The 22,521-nt window shown below is 43.7% G+C and overlaps 1 protein-coding gene across 1 annotated transcript in view; it reads right to left on the reverse strand.

Moving 5' to 3' along the window:
* The window catches only part of NT5DC3 (5'-nucleotidase domain containing 3), a 63,409-nt gene continuing 40,888 nt past the window's right edge, over positions 1-22,521 (reverse strand). Inside the window, exons 7-14 of the mRNA XM_018048183.1 lie at positions 21,595-21,655; positions 20,756-20,858; positions 20,516-20,617; positions 17,781-17,862; positions 16,546-16,632; positions 12,350-12,490; positions 6,866-6,930; positions 1-1,823 (exon numbers count right to left, since the gene is read on the reverse strand). Coding sequence (XP_017903672.1) covers positions 1,571-1,823; positions 6,866-6,930; positions 12,350-12,490; positions 16,546-16,632; positions 17,781-17,862; positions 20,516-20,617; positions 20,756-20,858; positions 21,595-21,655 — 894 coding nt within the window. The 3' untranslated portion in view covers positions 1-1,570. The remainder of the gene's footprint in view (positions 1,824-6,865; positions 6,931-12,349; positions 12,491-16,545; positions 16,633-17,780; positions 17,863-20,515; positions 20,618-20,755; positions 20,859-21,594; positions 21,656-22,521) is intronic.

Genomic DNA, 22,521 nt, shown 5'->3' on the forward strand with positions numbered 1-22,521 from the left:
TCCCATGGACAGAGGAGCCTGGTGGGCTACAGTTCATGGGGTTGCCAAGAGTCAACTAAACAGCAACAGTCCCATTAAAACACACAGCGTCATACAACATGCTATAGAAGTCACCTAATTTCTGCACTCGGGCAGGTAGCCTGTGGCAGGCCACGCTCACATTTCCTCAACAGCTGGCCCCACACAAATCCATTAAAAACGCCAAATAAGCAAGCAGTCTCTCCTCAAGCCCCTTTCCTCCGCCCCTGTATCCTTCAGGTTTAAGGATAGGTGCCACTTGCCTTGTCCTCAGAAATGGGAACACTCACTCAGTGAGGCTACTTCCAACTTTGTTTCTCTCAACTTCAATGTCCTTGATCTGCTCCCACCTTAAACACAGACACTAAAGAAATTCCCAAAACAGACACATAAACATGGCAAGAAAGCAATCTAAAGGGAGAAGGTGGGAGACAGCTAAGCAGAGAGAGCCACCTCCCTCCCTCTGGCTGGATTCAAGCCCCTCTCCTCGGCTGATGAATCAGGAGAGAAGGTATCTGCTCACTGCCCTCCCACGAGGATGGTTTCTGATAACACACAGTTTAACAAGATTGCAAAACACCTAATGGGAGGGCGGCAGGGGGTCACCATACGGCATTAAATTATGAGGACATTTTCTTTCGTTTCATTTTTCATCCTCCAATGAGCAGGTTCAAGCAACACAGGTGTGGTGGTAGTGTCAGGGGCTATAAAGTCCTGGGATACCCACCACAAACGCACTGGGTCCTCTCGCTCGTTCACATGTAGCAGCCTCATTCTACAGTCTGCTCTTCTGGCAGGACATTAAACCAGAAGCTTTTCTCTCCTTGTCCTCCTTTTCTGAAAGAAAAGAATGAACCTGCCCACCGCTTGGGGCACCATGGTCCTTCCCCTGCATGGGGCAAGACACAGGAAATGGATACTGAGACCAATCAAGGCCAAGGACTTGCAACTTCTCCTGTTCTTTCTCACATAAGACCTCCAGGGAGGCTGAGTCTGCTGTCAAAGGAGGCACCAGTGTGCCAGAGCCCTAGTACCAGATGTCTGGGAACCAGCTGCCACCTGGGGTCCATCTCTGCCGCTGACACCATGGTACGCTATCCAAGTGCCCACTAAAGCATCAGCAGTTGACCAGTGGATGCACGTCACCGGGTCCAGCACTGGACGTGTTCAGCATTTTCCACGCACTTTCCGCAGAAGAGTTAAGAAGAGTTTCAAAACGTCACCTGCTGGAATACAGGACATCAAGAAGACTCCCCATCCCAGGAAGTCTGATGCTGGATACAGTACCTTGGGAAACAAGAAGGCTGATCACAGGGTGTTGACAGGAGGCCAGCCGCTGTCCCCACCCCACGTGCATAGGAGGGTGGGCTCTGTGAGCTGTGAGCTCCCTTCTCCACGAGCTGGGGGGTATCTTCCGTAATGTACAAAACAGGTATCACTAAGACTATCTGTATCATTTCCAAAAGGGACGCTCACATCCCTGCAGAGTCTGCCCAGCATGGGGCCATCACCGGTCCTGGTTTTTGGTGCCCAGGGGTGGTGGGGCCGCCAGCTACTTAGCCTGGGCCTCCTGCAGCAGCGGCAGCCGGGCAGCTGGGGGCTGGTCAGACCAGGCGGGCAGCTCGTGCTGCAGTGGGGTCCGCCGGGGGTAGAAGGTGTGGCTGACGTCGTAGTTCAGCAGGCAGCTCAGGGACGCCATGTAGATGTCGGCGAACCGCGACAGGCGCCGCAGGAAGTATGTGGGGTTCTGGTCTGTGCGGAACAAGCTCCCAAACTGGGCATTGAAGAAACCTTTGGTCATTTCTCTGAAGAGGCGAGAGAAGAAAAAAAGCAACAGTGTGACTCCTCCAAGGTCTGCTTTTAGTTACTGACATCAGATGACACCAAGATCGCTGTTTCACAGAGAAGAGATACACGTAGGACCTTCCCGGTGGTCCAGTGGCTAAGAATCTGCCTGCAGCTCCAGGGTATGTGGGTGCGATCCCTGGTCTGAGAAGATTCCACATACTGCTGGGCAACTAAGCCCACGTGCCACAACTACTGAGCCCATGCAATGCAACTCCTGAAGCCAGAGCGCCCCAGAGCCTGTGCTCTGCAACAAGAAAAGCCCACACCCCGCACCTAGAGAAGGCCCACGCGTAGCAACAGAGACCCAGTGCAGCCAAAAGATATTTTTAAAGATACATTATATGTTACACATATATATCTATATAACTGAATCACTTTACTGTACATCTGAAACACACTTTTAATCAATTATACTCCAACATAAAATTAAAAGTTAAAAAAATAAGCTACAAAATCCATAAAATTTTTGAATCACTATGTTGTATACCTGAAACTAATATAATATTGTACATCAACTATACATCAATAAAAAAAATTTTTAATCACTGTTTCATATGCTTCAGTTCAGTTCAGTCGCTCAGTCATGTCTGACTCTTGCAACCCCATGGACTGCAGCACGCCAGGCCTCCTTGTCCATCACCAACTCCCGGAGTCTACTCAAACTCACATCGATTGAGTCAGTGATGCCATCCCACCACCTTATGCTTGGTCGTCCCCTTCTCCTCCCACCTTCAATCTTTCCCAGCATCAGGGTCTTCTCAAATGAGTCAGTTCTTCACATCAGGTGGCCAAAGTATTGGAGTTTCAGCTTCAATATCAGTCCTTTCAATGGATATTCAGGACTGATTTCCTTTAGGATGGACTGGTTGGATTTCCTTGCAGTCCAAGGGACTCTCAAGAGTCTTTTCCAACACCACAGTTCAAAAACATCAATCTTCAGTGCTCAGTTTTCTTTATAGTCCAACCCTGACATCTATATACGACTACTGGAAAAACCACAGCTTTGACTAGACAGACCTTTGTTGGCAAAGTAATGTCTCTGCTTTTTAATATGCTGTCTAGGTTGGTCATAACCTTTCTTCCAAGGAGTAACCATCTTTTAATTTTTGGCTGCAGTGATTTTGGAGCCCCCCAAAATAAAGTCTGCCATTGTTTCTACTGTTTCCCCATCTATTTTCCATGAAGTTATGGGACCAGATGCCATGATCTTAGTTTTCTGAATATTGAGCTTTAAAGCAAACTTTTTCACTCTCCTCTTTCACTTTCATCAAGAGGCTCTTTAGTTCTTAGCTTTCTGCCATAATGGTGGTTTCATCTGCATATCTGAGGTTATTAATATTTCTCCCGGCAATCTTGATTCCAGCTTGTGCTTCATCCAGCCCAGCATTTCTCATGAATATAAGTTAAATAAGTTAATATAAGTTAAATAAGCAGGGTTACAATATACAGCCTTGACGTTCTCCTTTTCCTTTTTGGAACCTGTCTATTGTTTCATGTCCAGTTCTAACTATTGCTTCCTGACCTTTATATAGATTTCTCAAGAGGCAGGTCAGTTGGTCTGGTATTCCCATCTCTTTCAGAATTTCCCACAGTTTCTGGTGATCCACATAGTCAAAGGTTTTGGCATAGTCAATAAACTTTCAATAAATAGATATTTTTCTGGAACTCACGTGCTCTTTTGATGATCCAGTGGATGTTGGTAATTTGATCTCTGGTTCTCCTGCCTTTTCTAAAACCAGCTTGAACATCTGGAAGTTCACAGTTCACGTATTGCTGAAGCCTGGCTTGGAGAATTTTGAGCATTACTTTACTAACGTGTGAAATGAGTGCAATTGTGTAGTAGTTTGACCATTCTTTGCCTTTCTTTGGGATTGGAATGTAAACAAACCTTTTCCGGTCCTGTGGCCACTGCTGAGTTTTCCAAATTTGCTGGCATATTGAGTGTAGCACTTTCACAGCATCATCTTTCAGGATCTGAAATAGCTCAACTGGAATTCCATCACCTCCACCAGCTTTGTTCGTAGTGATGCTTTCTAAGGCCCACTTGACTTCACATTCCAGGATGTCTGGCTCTAGGTGAGTGATCACACCATCGTGATTATCTTGGTTGTGAAGATCTTTTTTGTACAGTTCTTCTGTGTATTCTTGCCACCTCTTCTTAATATCTTCTGCTTCGATTAGGTCCATACCATTTCTGTCCTTTATCGAGCCCATATTTGCATGAAATGTTCCCTTGGTATCTCTAATTTTCTTGAAGAGATCTCTAGTCTTTCCCATTCTGTTGTTTTCCTCTATTTCTTTGCAGTGATCGCTGAGGAAGGCTTTCTTATCTCTTCTTGCTATTCTTAGGAACTCTGCATTCAGATGCTTATACCTTTCCTTTTCTGCTTTGCTTTTTGCTTCTCTTCTTTTCACAGCTATTTGTAAGGCCTCCCCAGACAGCCATTTTGCTTTTTTGCATTTCTTTTCCATGGGCACGGTCTTGATCCCTGTCTCCTGTACAATGTCACGAACCTCAATCCATAGTTCATCAGGCACTCTATCTATCAGATCTAGTCCCTTAAATCTATTTCTCACTTCCACTATATAAGGGATTTGATTTAGGTCATACCTGAATGGTCTAGTGATTTTCCCTACTTTCTTCAGTGTAAGTCTGAATTTGGCAATAAGGAGTTCATGATCTGAGTCACAGTCAGCTCCCAGTCTTGTTTTTGCTGACTGTATAGAGCTACTCCATCTTTGGCTGCAAAGAATATAATCAATCTGATTTCAGTGTTGACCATCTGGTGATGTCCACGTGTAGAGTCTTCTCTTGTGTTGTTGGAAGAGGGTGTTTGCTATGACCAGTGCATTCTCTTGACAGAACTCTATTAGCCTTTGCCCTGCTTCATTCTGTACTCCAACGCCAAATTTGCCTGTTACTCCAGATGTTTCTTAACTTCCTACTTCATATGCACAGGACTCAAATGAGCCTAGAGTAGCCCTGACTTCTCATTGGGAAAACAGTCTGTTCATCCATCAAAATGGTTCTGACCACATTCCCCACTTAGGCCAGTGGACAGAACACGGCTGAAGGCTCCAGAGGCAATGTGTGAGCCCCTAAACATGCACACCCCATTTCCCAAACAAAAATGGAAGGTGAAAGAGCCACTTCTGAAGGTCCACAGAAATGGAGAATATTCTCAGAGTCTCCAAACTTCCCTCATCTACAGGACAGGATCAAGGTCCCCTTCTTGTGAGGTTATAGTGAGAACTACGTAAGGTAAGAGAAATAAGAGTGTATCAAACTCGAAAGTACTTTAAGAGCGTAAGCATTATATTACAGCGATGTAAGCACACCTCTACCATCTAATACAGAGCTTCAAGCACCTCCTTGAAGCCTGCATTATAAGCATATATGCATCATATGCCCATCACCCTCTCATCCAACATTTCATACCAATAATCACATTATAATAACCAATACACTCCCAATAACCAACACGTTGAGAGGGAGGAGGATCAATTCAGTACAGCCGTGGCTTCTGCAGCCCAGAGGAATGGACTCTGCCCACTTTCCAGGCACACCAGTCCCACCAGACTGCCCACTGCTCAGAGGTCAGAACCAGGCAGTGAGCGCTACCTCCAAACCTTAGAGAGAGCTGTGCTACCTGGGAAGGAGGCGTGGGGGGATCACAAGAGCAGAAATGGCCACATCAACACTGTCCACATACACAGCACCCTCTTCTACAGGGAAGCACAACTGTCCACAAGGCCTCTTGAGAATAATTGCTCCTTTAAAATCTTTACCGTCTAGCCTGAATTAAGTGCCAGGTGCTCTGAGCCAAGCCATGGTTCAGATGGTAAAGAATCTCCTTGCAATGCAGGAGATCCAGATTCAATCCCTGGGTCAGGAAGATCCCCTGGAGAAGGGAATGGCTACCCACTCCAGTATTTTTGACTGGAGAATTCCAAGGACAGAGGAACCTGACACACTACAGTCCAAGAGGTCGCAAAGAGTCGGACACGACTGAGCGACTAACACCTTCACTTTCACTTTTCATACACACACACACATATACTAGTCTATTACTCAGCCATAAAAAAAAATGAAACAATGTCATCTGCAGCAACATGGGCAGACCTAGACATTATCACACTAAGTGAAGTAAGTCAGACGGAGAAAGACAAATACCACATATCACTTATACGTGGAATCTAAAAATATAATACAAATGAACTTATTTACAAAACAGAAAGATTCACAGACAGAGAAAACAAATTTATGGGTACAAAAGGGAAAAGAAGAGGGGAAGAGATAAATAAGGAGTGTGAGATGAACAGACACACGCTACTATATAAAATACATACACAAAAAGGATTTACTTACTATATAGAACATGGAACTATATTTGATATCGTTATTCAACATATTCAATCTTTCCTATAACGGAGAAGAATCTGAAGCTGTATACTTGAAACTAACACAACACTGTAAATCAGCTATAGTTTAATAAAAAGCAAAAACAACTTATGCCCTTAAGACAAACACCCATCTGACAGCAGATGGGCTTCCTTCATCAATAAAGCATCATGATTTGAGTGACTGCACATACCTAACACAGCAGTGTTACAAATAAGCACCAGCACTGTAGGAGCCAAGGATTCACTGCGGTTCAGAGCCACCTCCGACACTGTTGCACCGGCCACGCTGGGCTGCTGGCTGCCCAAACGGGGAAGTTAAGTGGGACAGAAAGAGGGATGGATGTGGGGAGGGATGGACAGATAACAAACTCATGGGTGGGCAGAAGGTGGGAGGGAACTCGCTGCCGCCTCGAGGAAATGTCACTCATCACTAATGGCAGCTGGCTCGTTCTGGATCCTGGGGGTCACAGGCACCCCCGGCAGCTAAGTAAGGCTGTTTCGAGTCCCACCTCTGGCCAGCCTTGGGGAAAGTGTGTGGGCTGAGTGCATGGGGCCACGGTGAAGGATTCACTCCGTTCACAACAGACCATCTTACCTCATCTCCTTCCTCTCCTTCTTCCACTCCTGCAAAACCAGCTGTGACTCCGCATCTCTGTGAACCTGCAGGACACAAGCCAATTACTGAGAAGGTTCTGGATACAAATAAACTCATTAGGTCATGAGAATTTTCTAACGGGTGGCTCCTCTGGGAGAAATTTTATTCAGATCTAAGAGATAGGCACTTGCATGAAATAATACATTTTCAGACTTCCCAGCTGCTGCCCTTCTTCACCAAATGTAGACATAATACAATGACGCAATACAGGGATGCAAGGTCCCTGTTACACTAGAGATATTAAAGTATTATAAAGGCTTTGTATGAGCATAATACATATATGTCCACATAAAATGTATGTATTATACATGTGTAATGTATCCGTTACACTTGTTACACATATAAATACACACCTAATACACACTACCTAGCAGACCCATTTATATATATCATAAATATATGTACTATACACACACACATATATAAATAGCAGTGAGTGGAAACAGCAGATTTAACAGGGCATCCACAAATTTCAAGCATGTAGAAACGTGCATTTGGAAATTAACATGAAACTTTTTCTTTAATTTGTTCAAGGGTAACAGAATTATAATTGGCTTAATCTTTTTCCTCAATATCACTTTATTAATACCTTTCAAAGTGTTTAAGAGAAAAAAAAAACTGTTTTTGTAAAAGGCAAGAAGGCAGAACACCTCAACCAGATGGAAACTGGAGATTTCTCCAGATGGACTGAAATGTGAGCAAAAGGCAAAAAGAAAATGACAGCTGTATGCACCTTAACACATGGAATCTCACAAGTCTCTCTCCAAACCTCCTAGGGTTAAACCGAACACACGAACAGAGCCAGAGGTGCGTGTGACCGCAGGGGCCAGGCAGGGTTCCCGCAGTCCACAGTCACAGGGGCAGCCTCAGGACCCGGAGGAAAATGCCAAACGAGCAAACCATCTGCTTTTGACATGGGAGCCAAGGCCCTTCTGTTTATCACGTATGCCCAGATCAAGAGCTTGACCAAGTCACCCGCTACGGGCTGCTGCCACTCAAAACAAAACCCTGAGCTTGTAGTCTCGATTTCCTGCCTGCCACTGTTGTCTACACCAGCAGGAAGCAGCCACCTCTGAATGGCCACTGGATGTGTGTTACTGGAGTACCAGAAGACTGGTCCCTTCTGGTGGTGGCGAGGCAGGTCCTGTGAGTTTGGTTTCAGTGAGCTCTCATATTTTAAGTCAACAAATCACTCACCATCGAATTGAGGCACTACAAAATGTAAGACTAGGCCAAAACTCTGTAGGGCGCCACAGAGAATCTGTTTACATATACGTGAAAGCGAGGCCGCTCAGTTGCATCTGACTCTCTGCGACCCATGGACTGCAGCCCACCAGGCTCCCCCATCCCTGGGATTCTCCAGGCAAGAACACTGGAGTGGGGTGCCATTTCCTTCTCCAAGGTGCCACAAAGAATCTCTCTCTCTCTCTCTCTCTCTCTATATATATATATATATATATATATATATAAACATAAATATACATACACAAGTATGCACGCAAACATACCTATACAGATACACATGCATACATATAGATATACATGTATGCTGCTGCTAAGTCGCTTCAGTCGTGTCTGACTCTGTGCGACCCCACAGACGGCAGCCCACCAGGCTCCCCCGTCCCTGGGATTCTCCAGGCAAGAACACTGGAGTGGGTTGCCATTTCCTTCATACATATATACATATATGCATACATATATACACACAGGTACATATTCAGCACCTCTGTATGGCGAGCACTGTGCTAGATACTGAAGATATAAGAGAATGAGATGGAGACCCTGGCAGAGGGCACACCTAGGTAAGCAGACCAGGGCAAAACAGTGTGACCCTGCACAGAACGGGACATCAGTCTTCCCCCCACCTCTGCCCACTTCTCGGCCCACGAACAGGGCCCCTGTGTCCAGAGTGAAGAAGCAGCTTCTCCCTGAGCTTGCAGGACAGGAGAATTCTCTGACTAGCGACCAGAAGCAAGATACCCAAAGTGCATCTAGTGCTTTCTCCTTTGGGAACCTAGCGGCCATAGGCCACGTGACTGGGCCTCTCCACTCTACCCCCAGCAGGGGCCCCTACCCGAGGGTGGGCTACACAGACATGAAGAGACAGTTCGGGTCTCCAAGTCCATGGCACCTTCTCCAGCCCAGCTTCTCCAGGACAGGGCGGGGCCAGGGATGCGGGATCATCTCCAGCAAAGCCCAAGACTGCTGAAGAGACAAGCGAAGGAGGAAGGCCCCAGAGAGCTGAGCCAGGGAGCACCCCCTCAAGCAGGGGGCACCCGAGCTCTGGGTGTGTGCACCGCAACCCAGCCTCCCCTCACACTCTCCCATCCAAGGCCCACCCACGCCCACCCAGGGCTCCCTCCCACCTGCCCTTTCTTCATCGTTTATCATCTCTCCCATGTGATCAACCTCCTCCCCTGGAGTCTACCCATCAGCATTTAAAGATGCTGAAGGCTCTCCCATTAGAAGTAAAAGCAGTTTCTCCTTGAGCCACCCCTTTCTCCAGCTCGGATCCTCCTACAAGGCTAAACTTTATAAGAGAGCAATCTCAAGAGTCTGATACCTACTTTAAAATACTTCAAAGACTGGGTATGACTTAGCTATAATTAACCTTTAAGTGATACCATGCACTCAAGGGTGGGGAGCTAGCACGGGAAAAGACTAACCAGAAGCCCACACCAGAAGCTGATCCTACAGACACCTCAGCCACCTTCAGCCCCTCTCGTGGATTGGCTCACTCAGCCATTTATGGCTACAATCGATGAAAATATACTGTATGGGCTAGCCCACTCCTGCATGGGCAGAATTATTGCCATCTAGCCAGAAGTCTGATAACCTGTACCAGCGGAGACCAAATCCAGCCCACTGCCCACCTTTCTATCATCCTGAGGAACTCAAGAACGGATTTTCCTTTTGAAGTTGTTGAAAAAAATTCAAAAGAAAAATATCTTCATGATGCAAAAAAATGATATGAAATTAAAATTTCAGTGTCCACCAATAAAATGACAGGGATACAGCTACAACTGGTTGCTCACATGTTTTCCAAGGCTGCTTTCATGCTACCAGCATGGAGTTGAGACCGTACAACCTGCACGACCCACACAATGGCTAGCTGGCTTGTTGCAGAAGTCTGTCCAGCCCAGGCTAAATGTGGCTCTAACATGGTTACCCGAAAGACTTGATACCACCACACCATCCACCAGCATGACCACCATGAACAGTACCACTCAAGAGGGCACTTCAAGGCTAATGAGCAAAAATTCTTCTTTAAGCTACTTCCTTAAATCCAAAAATTAAATACTTGCAGTTAATTCATCAGACCTAGCTCCAGGTAACACTTTTGGCTACCAAAGGAAACAGGAAAAAAAATCACACCCAACTTCAAGGACCAATTTCTCTTCTCAGAAAATAGCGTCCAGAAAATGTGCTATGTGCACATTATCAGAAAAAGAGGAGCTATAGAAACATCTGACACAGGTCACTGGAATAATGTATAGTTTTCCAGGTGAAGACAGGGATCGGGGGAGAGGAGAAAGGGAACAGGAAGCACAGTGAGAAATGCCGCTCATTTGGGTAATTTTTTAATCATCAATCACCTTCCTCTATGTCCTAGAGAATCCACCCAGACAGAAAGCTGGAAAAGGACACCAAAGCTAAACCATCTACCTGCAGGCTGCATCTGTGTATCTGACCAGCTGCCCGCATCACAGAGAGACTGCACCTAAGGCGAGGGCTCTGGCTATATGCGAAAGCTCTAAACCGCCCAGTGAAACAGCACTTCAGTGCAGTGCCCCAAAGCAGGGACCACACAGCCCAGGTTCAAGTCCTTGCTCTGTTGTTTTATGACCTTGGACATGTTACCTAACCTCTCAGACACCCAGTTTCCTCATTCTAAAGTGGAAAATTGTACACAGGACAGCTGGGACGAGTGAAGAGTAATGTTGCAGAGCAAGCGCCCAGCACAATGCCCAGCACCTAGAGAGCAACTATTATTACGTGTGACCTATGCACAGACTTGAAGCTGCAGTAACTCAGAATCCATGCCGTTTATTTTTAGACAATCACCTCACAGACAAGCACAGGAAGGGAAACAGAACCAGCTCTCATCAGAGGCGAGCCAAAGAGCAGCACAGCCAAGACGAGCTGGAAGCAAGGTCCAGGGGACGTGCAGGGCCCCATGCCCTGGAAGGTGTGCGCCCTGGAGTGAGGGCCTGGCGCTCCCTGGATCCCTGCCTGAGCTCGCTGCCAGCTGGGCCAGGCAAGGCGGTTCCCTGCCTGTTTCCAAAACAGGCTGGCGGGCTGTGGGCACCAGGCCATGGCCAGAGGCTGCAGGTGTGTTAGCCAAGAGAGCAGGCATCCATGCCCCTTATCCTAAGAGTAAGCACTCACGCTGAGATGCTGATGGCCAGGACAGCTGAACCAGGTGAGAAAGCAAGGTGTCTCATGAGACTTGGCGAGGGAGAAGGGTGGGGGGTGGGAGTCACAGCTGCAACAGAGGGCATATTCCATGGGCCAGGAAATCACCAAAATGACTTTCCTCACTATCTGCCTAAAACTGGCTATGTAACTCACAGAAAGAAAGAAAACCACCACTGAACACCAGTGAGCCAGCAAACTGATTCAAAGCAGACGGAAGCTGCACGCAGAGATCTCGATTTTTGCTCTGAGACTCTTCCCAGCAAGCCATGGTGTCCGGCCTGAAGTGTTCATTCCCTTTCACAGATGGGGAAACTGAGGCCCAGAAAGAAGTCCCACAGCAGCCTAAAGGCAGCAGCAGGACTGGACCCGAACACTAGGCAGAGGTTCTCGAACCCCACTCCCCACAGAATCTCTCTCAGCGGGGCCTAGGTGGAGCAGTAAGGACTCTGGAATTCCCCATATGGGCCCCACAAAACTCTTTCTCCAAATGGCTTTGGCAGTCATTTTTAAAATTCTCTTTAGGGAAAATGGCAAGATTCTTTCAGGGGCAAAATCACCCCAATGGTTATTCTGCAGGATGACTTCTGCCTCATACTTTAGGACCACAATTGAACAGGAAAATATCTGAAATAACTCTGATCAGTGGACTAACCTCAGGCTTAAAGAAAAAGTAGGGGAGGATTTCCCTGGTGGCCCAGTGGTTAAGAATCCACCTGCCACTGCAGGGGACACAGGTTCAATCCCTGGTCCAGGACAGTCCCACGTGCTGAGGAGGAACTAGGCCCGTGTGCCACAACTAGACTGAGCCTGTGCATACTATAGCCTGTGCTCAACGAGAAAAGCCACCGCAATGAGAAGCCTGTGCACCACAGCTAGAGTAGCCCCCCTTGCCACAACTAGAGAAATTCCACACGCAGCAATGAAGACCTAGCACAGCCAAAACCAAATAAATAATTATTTAAAAAAAAAAAAAAGCAAAAGTAGGAGAGAAAAAGAATTCCAAACCTGCATCTGCTCCAATAACCCAGTCAGGGTCTGTAGCCAGGTCATAGTTTGAATGTACTGCTCCGTGTTCATGATTTTGAGCTCGGATCTTAGTTCTGGGATAATTGCACCCGTTCGCCAGCCATGCTTCAGGGTCAAGTCCTGATTGCAAAGATCACAAAAAGTCAACATTCATCACAACAGAATTGAAACCATTTCATTACCTTTCCCAGACACAACAGGCATTCATTGCATTAATTTTAATTTTAATGGTTGGTCATTAACCAAGCCAAACTCAATGAATTATACTTAATTAAAGCCAATTTAGCCCCAGGCTTTGGCAATTTCCCTCCCCTCCAAAGAAAGTTTCTGTCCCAGAAATAATTGCTTGAGTCACAGCACCCACAGAAACACAGGATCACCAATCATTAACCACAGTCTCTAAAACAACAATTAGGTCAGGGGCAGAAGAAGGGTCAATTGAAATGCTACTGAAGGTTTTTATTCAATCCACCCACAGAACACTGGAGGACACCCATGGCACCCAAAGCCTCCTGGGTTATGGGAAATTTCAGACTTGGAATGATCATTCAGTACCAACCAACATACATGATCGTATCTTCATCCCAAATATTGTACTCCTATGATACGACAATAAGCCAGAATATCTGATATAAGTTATGTCCTGGCAAATCTAAGATATACAATCACCATACTGAATGGCTGTTCATTTTCTCACTTGACAAACATTTATTAAATACTACTGTTTGCCAGGCCCTGTGCTAGAAACTGAGAATAAAATAGTGAACAAAAATAACAAACCTCTGCTCTCATGGGAAATACGGACCAAAAAAATAAGCAAGCAAATACACAATGGCAGGTGGTAAGAAACACAATGGACAAAAATCAAGCAAAATAAGGACTTGCCATCTTACATGGAGTAAGAAGGCCAGGCTAACAAAGGGACATTCAAGCAGAGGTCTGAAGGAAAGGACGGTAAAAGTACGTAAATGTATGGGAGGAGAAAATTCTGGCTGGAAAAAGGGCAAGTGCAAAGACCCCGGGGCAGGAACATGCTGGGAGCAGGGTGTGCTAAGAAACAGCAAGGCAAGGAACCTAGGGCAGAGGAGAGAGAGGGCAGAGGCAGGAGGTGCCTTCAGAGAGGGAGGAGAGGTTGGGGAAACAGAGCTCAAGCACAGCAATTGCGGGAAGCCAGGCTTTTACTCTAAGGGAGAAAGGGATACTTCTAAGGAGAGCACTTTTAAGGACAGAAGTGGTATATAGTTTACTATTTTGAAAATTCACTCTGTTACTCCCCTAAAGCTAGAATCCCTGCTCTGCAAGTCCTAAGGATGCCTATCTTCTTCCATGGTTGAATTTCTTTAAATCTTTCAATAATTCTCTTTCTCCTAAAATATATGAAACCCTACATACAGCACAGTTTTCTAAATATTCCCAGTGGTGGCAAACTTTTCAAGATGGATCTTATTTCTGACAATAGGTAAAAAGTCAACTGGAACACTCCTAAGACTAAAAGTACATGACAATGAATTAATGATAACGAAATTAATTTTCTCCAGTGCCTCAAGCTGGCTCTCAAATATATCCCAAAGGGCGCATCTAAATTTATTTCAAGAAACTGCAGCAACATTGGGAGCATCTACTTTCTCAAGGGATTCCTTTGAAGGGTAATATTCATTACCCACATAAATCTCTGACACGTTAATCAATTCTGGTCTGATCACTTTAAAACTGTGGTTTTCTAACTCTAGGATGGAGCCAAATATATTCTGTCTAACAAGACAATTTATTTTAGATCTAAGAACACACAGAGTTGAAAGTGAAAAGACTAAAAAAAGACATTCCACGCAAATAGTAACCAAAGCAAAAGTGGCTATCCTAGTATCAGGCAAAATAGATTTTGGGTCAAAAATAGTTACAAGACACAAAGAATGACATTACATCATGATAAAAGAGTCAATTCACCAAAAATATATAACAATTAAAAGCACATATGAACCAAACATCAGAGGTCCAAAATATATGACGCAACCATTAACAGAGCTGAAGGGAACAAGAGACAACTTTACAACAATAATAGGGAACATTAATAGCCCACTTTCTATAATGGATAAAATAAGCAGGCAGATCAAACAAGAAATACAGGGCCTGAACACCACCACAGATCAATCAGAACACTCCACCCAACAAAAGTAGAATACAATAGTTTTCTCAAATGCACATGGAGCATTCTCCAGCAGCAGCTGTATTTTAGGCCACAAAACAGGTCTTGATTAGTTTTAGAAGACTGAAATCATACAAAGTATCTTTTCTTATCACTAAAAATGAAACTAGACATCAATAGCAAAAGGAGAAACTGAAAAATTCAGAAATATGTGGAAATTAAAAGACACTCTTCAACAACCAACGGGTCAAAGAAGAAATCACACGGAAAATTAGAAAAATACCGTGGGACAAGTTAAAATGCAAACACAACATACCCAAGTTTATGGGATACAAAAAAAAGCAAGACTAAAATGAAAATTAACACCACCTCTAGCCATTTAGATTGAAAAAGAAAGATCTCAAAACAACAACTTAACTTTATACCTAAAAGAACTAGAAAAAGAACAAACTAAACTGAAAGCTAGCAGCACAAAAAGAAATGAAAGATTGGAGCAGAAATAAATAAAATAGAGAATATAAAAACAACAGAGAAAAATCAATAAAACTAAGAATTGCTTCTTCAAAAAAAAAAATCAACAAAGTTGACAAACCATTAAGTTTGATAAAAAACAAAAAGGCTTAAAATTACTAAAATCAGAAATATAAGTGGTGACATTACCACCAATTCTACAGATTAAAAAAAAGATTATAAAAGAGTACTGTAAACTACTGTATGCCAACAACTGGATAATCTAGATGAAATGGACAAATTCCTAGAAACACACAACCTACCAAGACTGAATCATGAAGAACTGGTAAACCTGAACAGACCTCTTACTAGGAAGAAGACTGAATCAGAAATCAAAAACCTTCCAACAGTGAAAAGTCCAGAACCGGATGGTTTCACTATTAAACATAAAAGAATGAACATCAATCCTTCTCAAACTCTCCCAGAAACTGAGGAAGATGAAACTCTTCCTAACTCATTCCATGAGGCCAGCAACACCGTGACATCAAATTTTGGCGGGGAAAGCTAAGAACAACACTGACGGCTGGGCCCCAACCCCAGAGCTTCTTTATAACTCGGCAGGTCTGGGGTGAGGCCAAGAATTTGCAGTTCGAACAAGTTCCCGGGTGATGCCAGTGTCACAGGGATGACACTGGACAAACAACTGCAACGTGAAGCTTCGCCTAGCACTAAGACCTGTCTCTGTGTAGGGGGATCTCACGGGGCCAGGTACCCACACGCCTCCTGGGTAGCACAGTTATCTCCTCAAGGCCCACAGACCACACAGCAAGAGGTATGTCTTGTGATGCCATGGCACTTGGTCGGACATCCTGGGAGGGCCAGCATCCTGAAAGGAGCACTTTAGGTTTCTACTTTACTAAGCACTTTTGTATACATTCACGTATTTCACTCTTCGTATAAATGAATTTTATTTATATATAAATACATATACATAAATTCATTCCACAAGGAACCAAGGGTGGTAGTAAGTGTGACTCATTCATTCCTGTGCCAGTTATAAATTAAGTCATAATTCAAGTCCTGAGACACTCCAGTCATTCCAAAGGGCACAAAAGCCTCATTTGCACCTAATAGCCATTTCCTAGAAATAGCTATTTTACTTTCTACATTGTGTACTCTTTCAAAATGACTATCAGGCAAAAGAAACCCAGACTGATGTTTACAAGCTTTTACAGACCATTTGTATGTTTCTGATGCTTAACAAAGGAAGGAAAAGGAAACAACATTGTCATTTATTTCCTACCTTTTTAAACGGAAAGATTTTTTTTCTGAGTAAAGATTTTTTTCTGATAACCTGAGAAAATTGTTAATTTCCATCATTTTCCCAAAATTCTTCTATTTCATGACTCTGATCCATTTGGTTTGGTAAAATATGAGACATTAAAAAAAAAAAAGCAGCAAGCAATATGGCCCAGTTCTCATTTTTATGAAAGTATGAAAATAGTCTTAAATAAGAGATAAACTCCTCAATAAGTGGGCCTAAGACTGTACCCAACAAAAAAATAGGAAATAAGTTTCTCACCGCCAGGTCACTATATATATGGTCACCAAAATACAACACTTTGGAGCCCCTCCATCCAGTAAGCTTCAAAAATTCATATAAATTGCCCTGCAATAACAGAAAAATATGGGTGTTATATTGCATTATATGACAGGTAAAAGGCCTGTATACCCCACGGCCCATGATACCTACTTTTTTTTTAAACTTAAAATATTTTTGCTTTTACAGTTTAAGTATCGAAATATTAAGATAAAAGGCATTCATGTGAAGTCTTTCAGTCCTTTCTTCTAAGTCAAATGTACTTTTCAGGAGGGGTTCATATTGTATACCTGTCTAAAGGTCTCTTTTTTACATTTAACATTCTGCCATTTATTGACTATGTCAATAAATATTCGCCTGCCATGTAATTTCAGCAGCTGAGACTACCCATGATTCTCATCAATTATCTGATAACAGACATTTACCTTGCTACCTATTTTGTAAGTAACATCATGATAAACACTCTTTAGCAAAGCTTTAGCTACCTCTTAATAGTTTTCTTCAGCTAGCTACAGCTTAATCATTTTCTTCCGCTAGCTTCCTAGATGGGGAATGGCTGTATCCAAGCTAATCTTCCAGGCCTAGAAAATACACTTAGTGCCAAATCCAGCAGTCTGTTACATATACAACAGGTATGAACCAGTTGGACAGTACATAATACAAGGAATGTACTACACGGTTCAAAAAAAACTATATAGTGCTCTTCTGTAATTTTATGTTATAATTATACAAATGTAAAATGTTTAAAGGATAAAATTTAAAAACCTAATTTCAGTAACACAAAAATGGACAGCGACTCAATCATCTACTCAACATGGGAAAGCTTTACATGAAACCAAAATATATCAAAACTATACATAAAACACAGTTCATCAGGAAATAATTACTAATTGGGGTAAGATGCCATGTGATTAAACACTTCTTAAAGAGAAACTTCTATTTCACAACTGGCATTCTAAATTTTATATCCTACAGAAAAAAATGCTTAAAAATATATTTTTTAAAGCTGCTCAATTTTGAGTTAATTCACACAGAGCACATTAAAAATATATTGACTTTAGCTTAAATTCTGCCACCACGTTATAAACAGTCAATTCAAGCAGAGCCCCCAGGACTGTGCCTGACACACAGTGAGCCTCCGTGAATGTCAGCCGTTACATCATTTATAGCTGATCACAAAGCACAGCGACTAAAAGGACAGATGGGTCACGAGATACCTGCTTGTAAATCTGGCCTTTCTGCAGCTTGTAGATTTTATCCCAGAGTAAGACACCTTTCTCATTCACCTTTCGGAAAGGTCTAACAACAGAAACAGGAAAGGTTACCATGTGTGGTAGCAATGCAGGCTGTGTGCTGGATGAAAAACTCCACGGTTACCCACCCGAAAAGAGAAGCGAGCCCCACAACCCAAACCAAACCCCACCACCACGTTCCCCAGCCTCGTGCAAACCATCCCATGCTGCAGACCACGGGATCCAGGAGGGGTTAGTGAAAAATGAACGCCAGAGTCAGATGAATTTGGAAAATACTGTGCCCTAGATACGTCCCTCTTTAAAAGTTACCGATGGTTCTGAAAAGCCCTCCTACAAAGAAACTTTCTTTAACCCAGATTTTCAAACTTATTCAACCATGCAGAACACGTTTTACCAAAAATAAAGCTTATAGAAATACTGCTTATTACATCCAGCTTTGGATTTAAAATGCAGCCAGTCTAGATACAAGACACATCAGAGAATCGAGCATATTATTTTATGATGAAAAATAGGAAAAACAGAACAAAGGCCTCATTCCTCAACCTGGATGTGCTAGTCCAAAAACACACAAGCTTTATTTGTTCTTTTTCTTTATTTAGGTAACACTTATTTGAACGGCTTTTCTGGTGAGAAAAATACAAACTCACTGCAAAAAACATCTGGAAAATGTAGACAAATACAATAAAGAAAAAGAAAATCATCCATAATTCCAGTACCCAGGTAGAAACACATGAGTTCAGTCCATATCTTTTGGTCTTTATGTATCTGTTCTCTTTCTCTTTTTTATGAATATAAAATGAGGATCATTTCTGGACACTGCTATGTATCTTCTCTTCTCCAAGGCTGTGAGCAATTTCCCATGTGATTCATACATCATTTTTTACAGTCAGGAGATATGTTCACTGCCTTTAAAAAAAAACTTCTCTTTTAATGACTGCATAATATCTTCTTATACAGATGTTCCTTAACCTTCATCATTATAAATAACAGAAGGATGAATACAGGTAGAGGATTTTTAATCCAGACATCTAGAGTGAGAGCGAGTGAGCTGTGCTGGGTTCCTCCAGGGAAATCTACTAATCTAAGGCCCATCCTGCCACTGTGCAAAAACATGACATAGGAGGGAGGTCCATGGGGAAAGGGGAGATGAGGTCCTTCCCCTGACCACCTCCCTGAGATCCAAAAAGAAAAGGCCAGAGAGCATTTTATCACTGACCAAGCAGCCATTCAGTGATTAAGGCTACAGGCACATCTATATATAACTCTAAAACCTACAGATTGAACATTCTCTTAAATTCTCAGTCTCTGCACATTGTTCCTGGTTTTGCCTTTTCTTCCAGGAGCCACTGTGACATTCAGAAAACTAGAATTTAGCATCACAAGAGGAATTTAATCCACTCAACGCTGACTACAGGACATCGAATTATCAAGCTTTAAATCACCTAGCATAGGAACCTCCCTGGCAGTCCAGTGGTTGAGATTTTTGCCTTCCGATGAAGAGGGCAGAGGTTTGAACCCTGCTCAGGAAACTAAGTTCCCACATGCCTTGCAGCCAAAAACCAAAACATAAAACAGAAGCAATATTGTAACAAATCCAAAAAAGATCTTCAAAATGGTCCACATCAAAAAGATCTTGAAAATAGAAGAAAAAAAAAAAGACACACCCCAATACAGTGTTATTGTTAAAAAATAAATCGCCTAGCAGAGCAGGGAAGACTGCATGGTTACCTATTGCAGGACAGAGAAATGTAGGTAAAAATGTTTCAAATGTAGGCCATTACTACACAGATAGGAATCATTCTTATAATCCCAATGCAGTAACTCTCAATGCCATAAACATTTGGGGACAATGACTTCCCTGGTGGCTCAGATGGTGAAGAATCTGCCTGCAATGTGGGAGACCTATGTTTGTTTCTGACTTGGAAGATCCCTAGGTGAAGGGGATGGCTACCCACTCCAGTATTCTTGCCTGGAAAACTCCATGGACAGAGGATCATGGCAGACTGGCCTACAGTCCATGGGTCACAAAGAGTTGGACATGACTGAGCAACTAATACCCTCCCAGTGAACAGGCCAGTCCTGGATGTTAAAGAGACATTGCAGGACACTTGACCCTACCCTCACCCCACCCGCCACTAAATGCTAAGAGCACAACCCAAACTCCCACGCCTCTATTTCCCAAAGCGACCATGGCAGAAAGTCTTTTATCTAAGTCTGGGTAGAGATTTACTCCATTTGATGCAAAACCTGTGTTGCAGAGAAGTTTTGCAAAATCTAGGGACACTTGCTGCACCATTTAGAGTTCTGTTTAAAGAGCTACTCACCAGGTGGTTTGCTGTTGCTGTTTTGTTACACTTCACAATGCATCCACATAGAGAGATCTAATTTACTATGCGATGTTAAGTTTGGATTATAACTAGTCGATCATTTTCTTAAAGACTGACTCATAGGACTGACTAGCCTGAGTTAAATCGAGAACTGCTTCAATAATAAGCTATCTGCTGTGTACACACTCATCCTACCTTTTTCCCAATTACTTGTTAGGAGGTTTGTTAAGTAGCAAAAGCTGTAATGTCAGATGCTTGTGATTTTCCAATTGTATTTCACCAAGACACATTATCACAATATCACCAAGATACAGTTCAGTATTCAGAGCATCAGATGAATAAAATTTGGTCTCTAAAAAGACAGACACCTACCGCCGCTTATCATTAAAGAAGTTGGGCTTCTCAGCCTGAACGATGACCACATCAAACAGGTCCCTCCAGTCTTTTCCAACAATATACCTCATCCCTTTGTCCCTAGAACAACATGGCAGCCAGGTTAGCCTAACATTAAAGGGATTAACTATTGCAATTTTTTATTTCAAATTTTCAACTATTTAAATACACAGAACATCAGAAGTGAGCCAGAAACTAGGCAGGAAACAAAGAACTTACACAAAGCTACTGGGGCTGTTGGTGATAAGAAACATCTTCTTGCCGTGATCAGCCAGCTTGGCCAACACCGCACGGGTCTGCTCAGCATAGCAGATGTACTTTTCTAAAGAGCAAGAGGAAAAAGCACACAGGGTTTCAGGGTGAAGTCAGCCAATCTGCAAGCACTTCCTAAGGCGGGCAGATGGATCCAGCACTGTCTGGGGCCTTCAAGAAGCCTGGTTCTAGTCGGTGTACTGGTGCCCAGTGAATCAGTAACCAAGACCTTGCCTCTTCAGTCTCAGTGGGAAAAACTTCAGTGGTTGTGGCTGCCAACTCCTCTATCTGAGTCAGGATTATGTCAACCACTGAGACAAAGGGGAGGGAGACATGTGAGGTGCAAGGAGGCAAGGTCCCTGCACTGCACTCAGAAGAGGTACTGCGGGGGCTCCCTGGTGGTCCAGTGGTTAGGAATCTGCCGGCCAAGGGGGACACAGGTTCGATCCCTGGTCTGGGAGCTAAAATCCCCCATGCCACAGAGCAACTCAGCCCATGTGCCACAATTACTGAGCCTGCGCTCTACAGCCTGTGAGCCACACTGAATCTTGTGTGCTTTACAGCTCTTGCTCCATAATGAGAAGACACTGCAATGAGAAGCCGTTGAACCCCAACTAGGGTAGCCTCCACTTGCCACAACTAGAGAAAGACTGAACACAGTAATGAAGACCCAGCATAGCCAAAAAAAATTTTTTTTTTTAAAGAAGAGGTACAGACCCTGCTCAGCACCCGCAGTGATAGTAAAATGCCTACATAATTATACAGCAAAAGGAAATGCTGATCTTCACACAACATCTGGTACATACCAATATCTGCTTCAATTGCTCTGTACATGATTCCTTTGGTGTGCACGTCCCGAATTGAATCCTGTCAAAAGACAGGTTTTTAATCAGTCTGAGTATAACTGAGATAGTCTGAGTGAGAGGACAAGCGAAAGGTCATTTAGGATAATGTCTGTCTGCAAAGTCTGGCAACCAAGGCACTAAATGAAATCTAAATTCTGTTCCATTTATCATGGGCAGGAAAAAACTTAAGTTTCCATGGTGACAGCAGCAGGTTCCAGTGCAATTTTCGAAAGAGTCACTTGGAGGAGGCAATTTGTGTGAACAATTCTGAATGAAGTCCCACAGGACAAACAGTCATTTATATGCTGTATGAAGACCAGGTAATTTCAGGTCACCCCGACAAAGGGAAGGACTGCTCCTTTCATCTTTGCACCCTTCTCTGGACCCCAACAACAGATTCTATGACCTAAAAAAAGAGGCAGAGACCAACAGCATAAGATCCTCCTCTCTTCAGTGCTACCAAAAGGCAAGGAACTGTCAAGGAGCTCAGAATGCAGGCAGAGCTTTGATCCAGCAGGCAGACACAAGGAAGAGCCTGGCAGAGTGGCAGCCTGATGCCTGGCAGGTGTCAAAGCACAGCCCTGCTCTTAGCGGGGCTCTGAGCCGATCTACTACATAGGTGGGCATTCCTGGAAGCACAGTGAAACTTTCTGGAGGCTATAATGAGGACTGGGCTGCAGGAAAAGCTGGGCCATAAGAAATCCCATGGAGACAGGAGCCTGGCGGGCTACAATTCACGGGGTTGCAAAAGAGTCAGACATGACTTAGCAACTAAACAAGGACTACAAAACCTCAGAAAACTGATAGGTGCTTACTGTCAGGAACAAGCACCTCCTGATTGTAAACTCAACCTCAGTTACCTTCCGGCAGAGGCCTGTTTCAACTGCA

The sequence above is a fragment of the Capra hircus genome, chromosome 5 (assembly GCF_001704415.2).
Source record: "Capra hircus breed San Clemente chromosome 5, ASM170441v1, whole genome shotgun sequence".
Classification (NCBI taxonomy): domain Eukaryota; kingdom Metazoa; phylum Chordata; class Mammalia; order Artiodactyla; family Bovidae; genus Capra; species Capra hircus.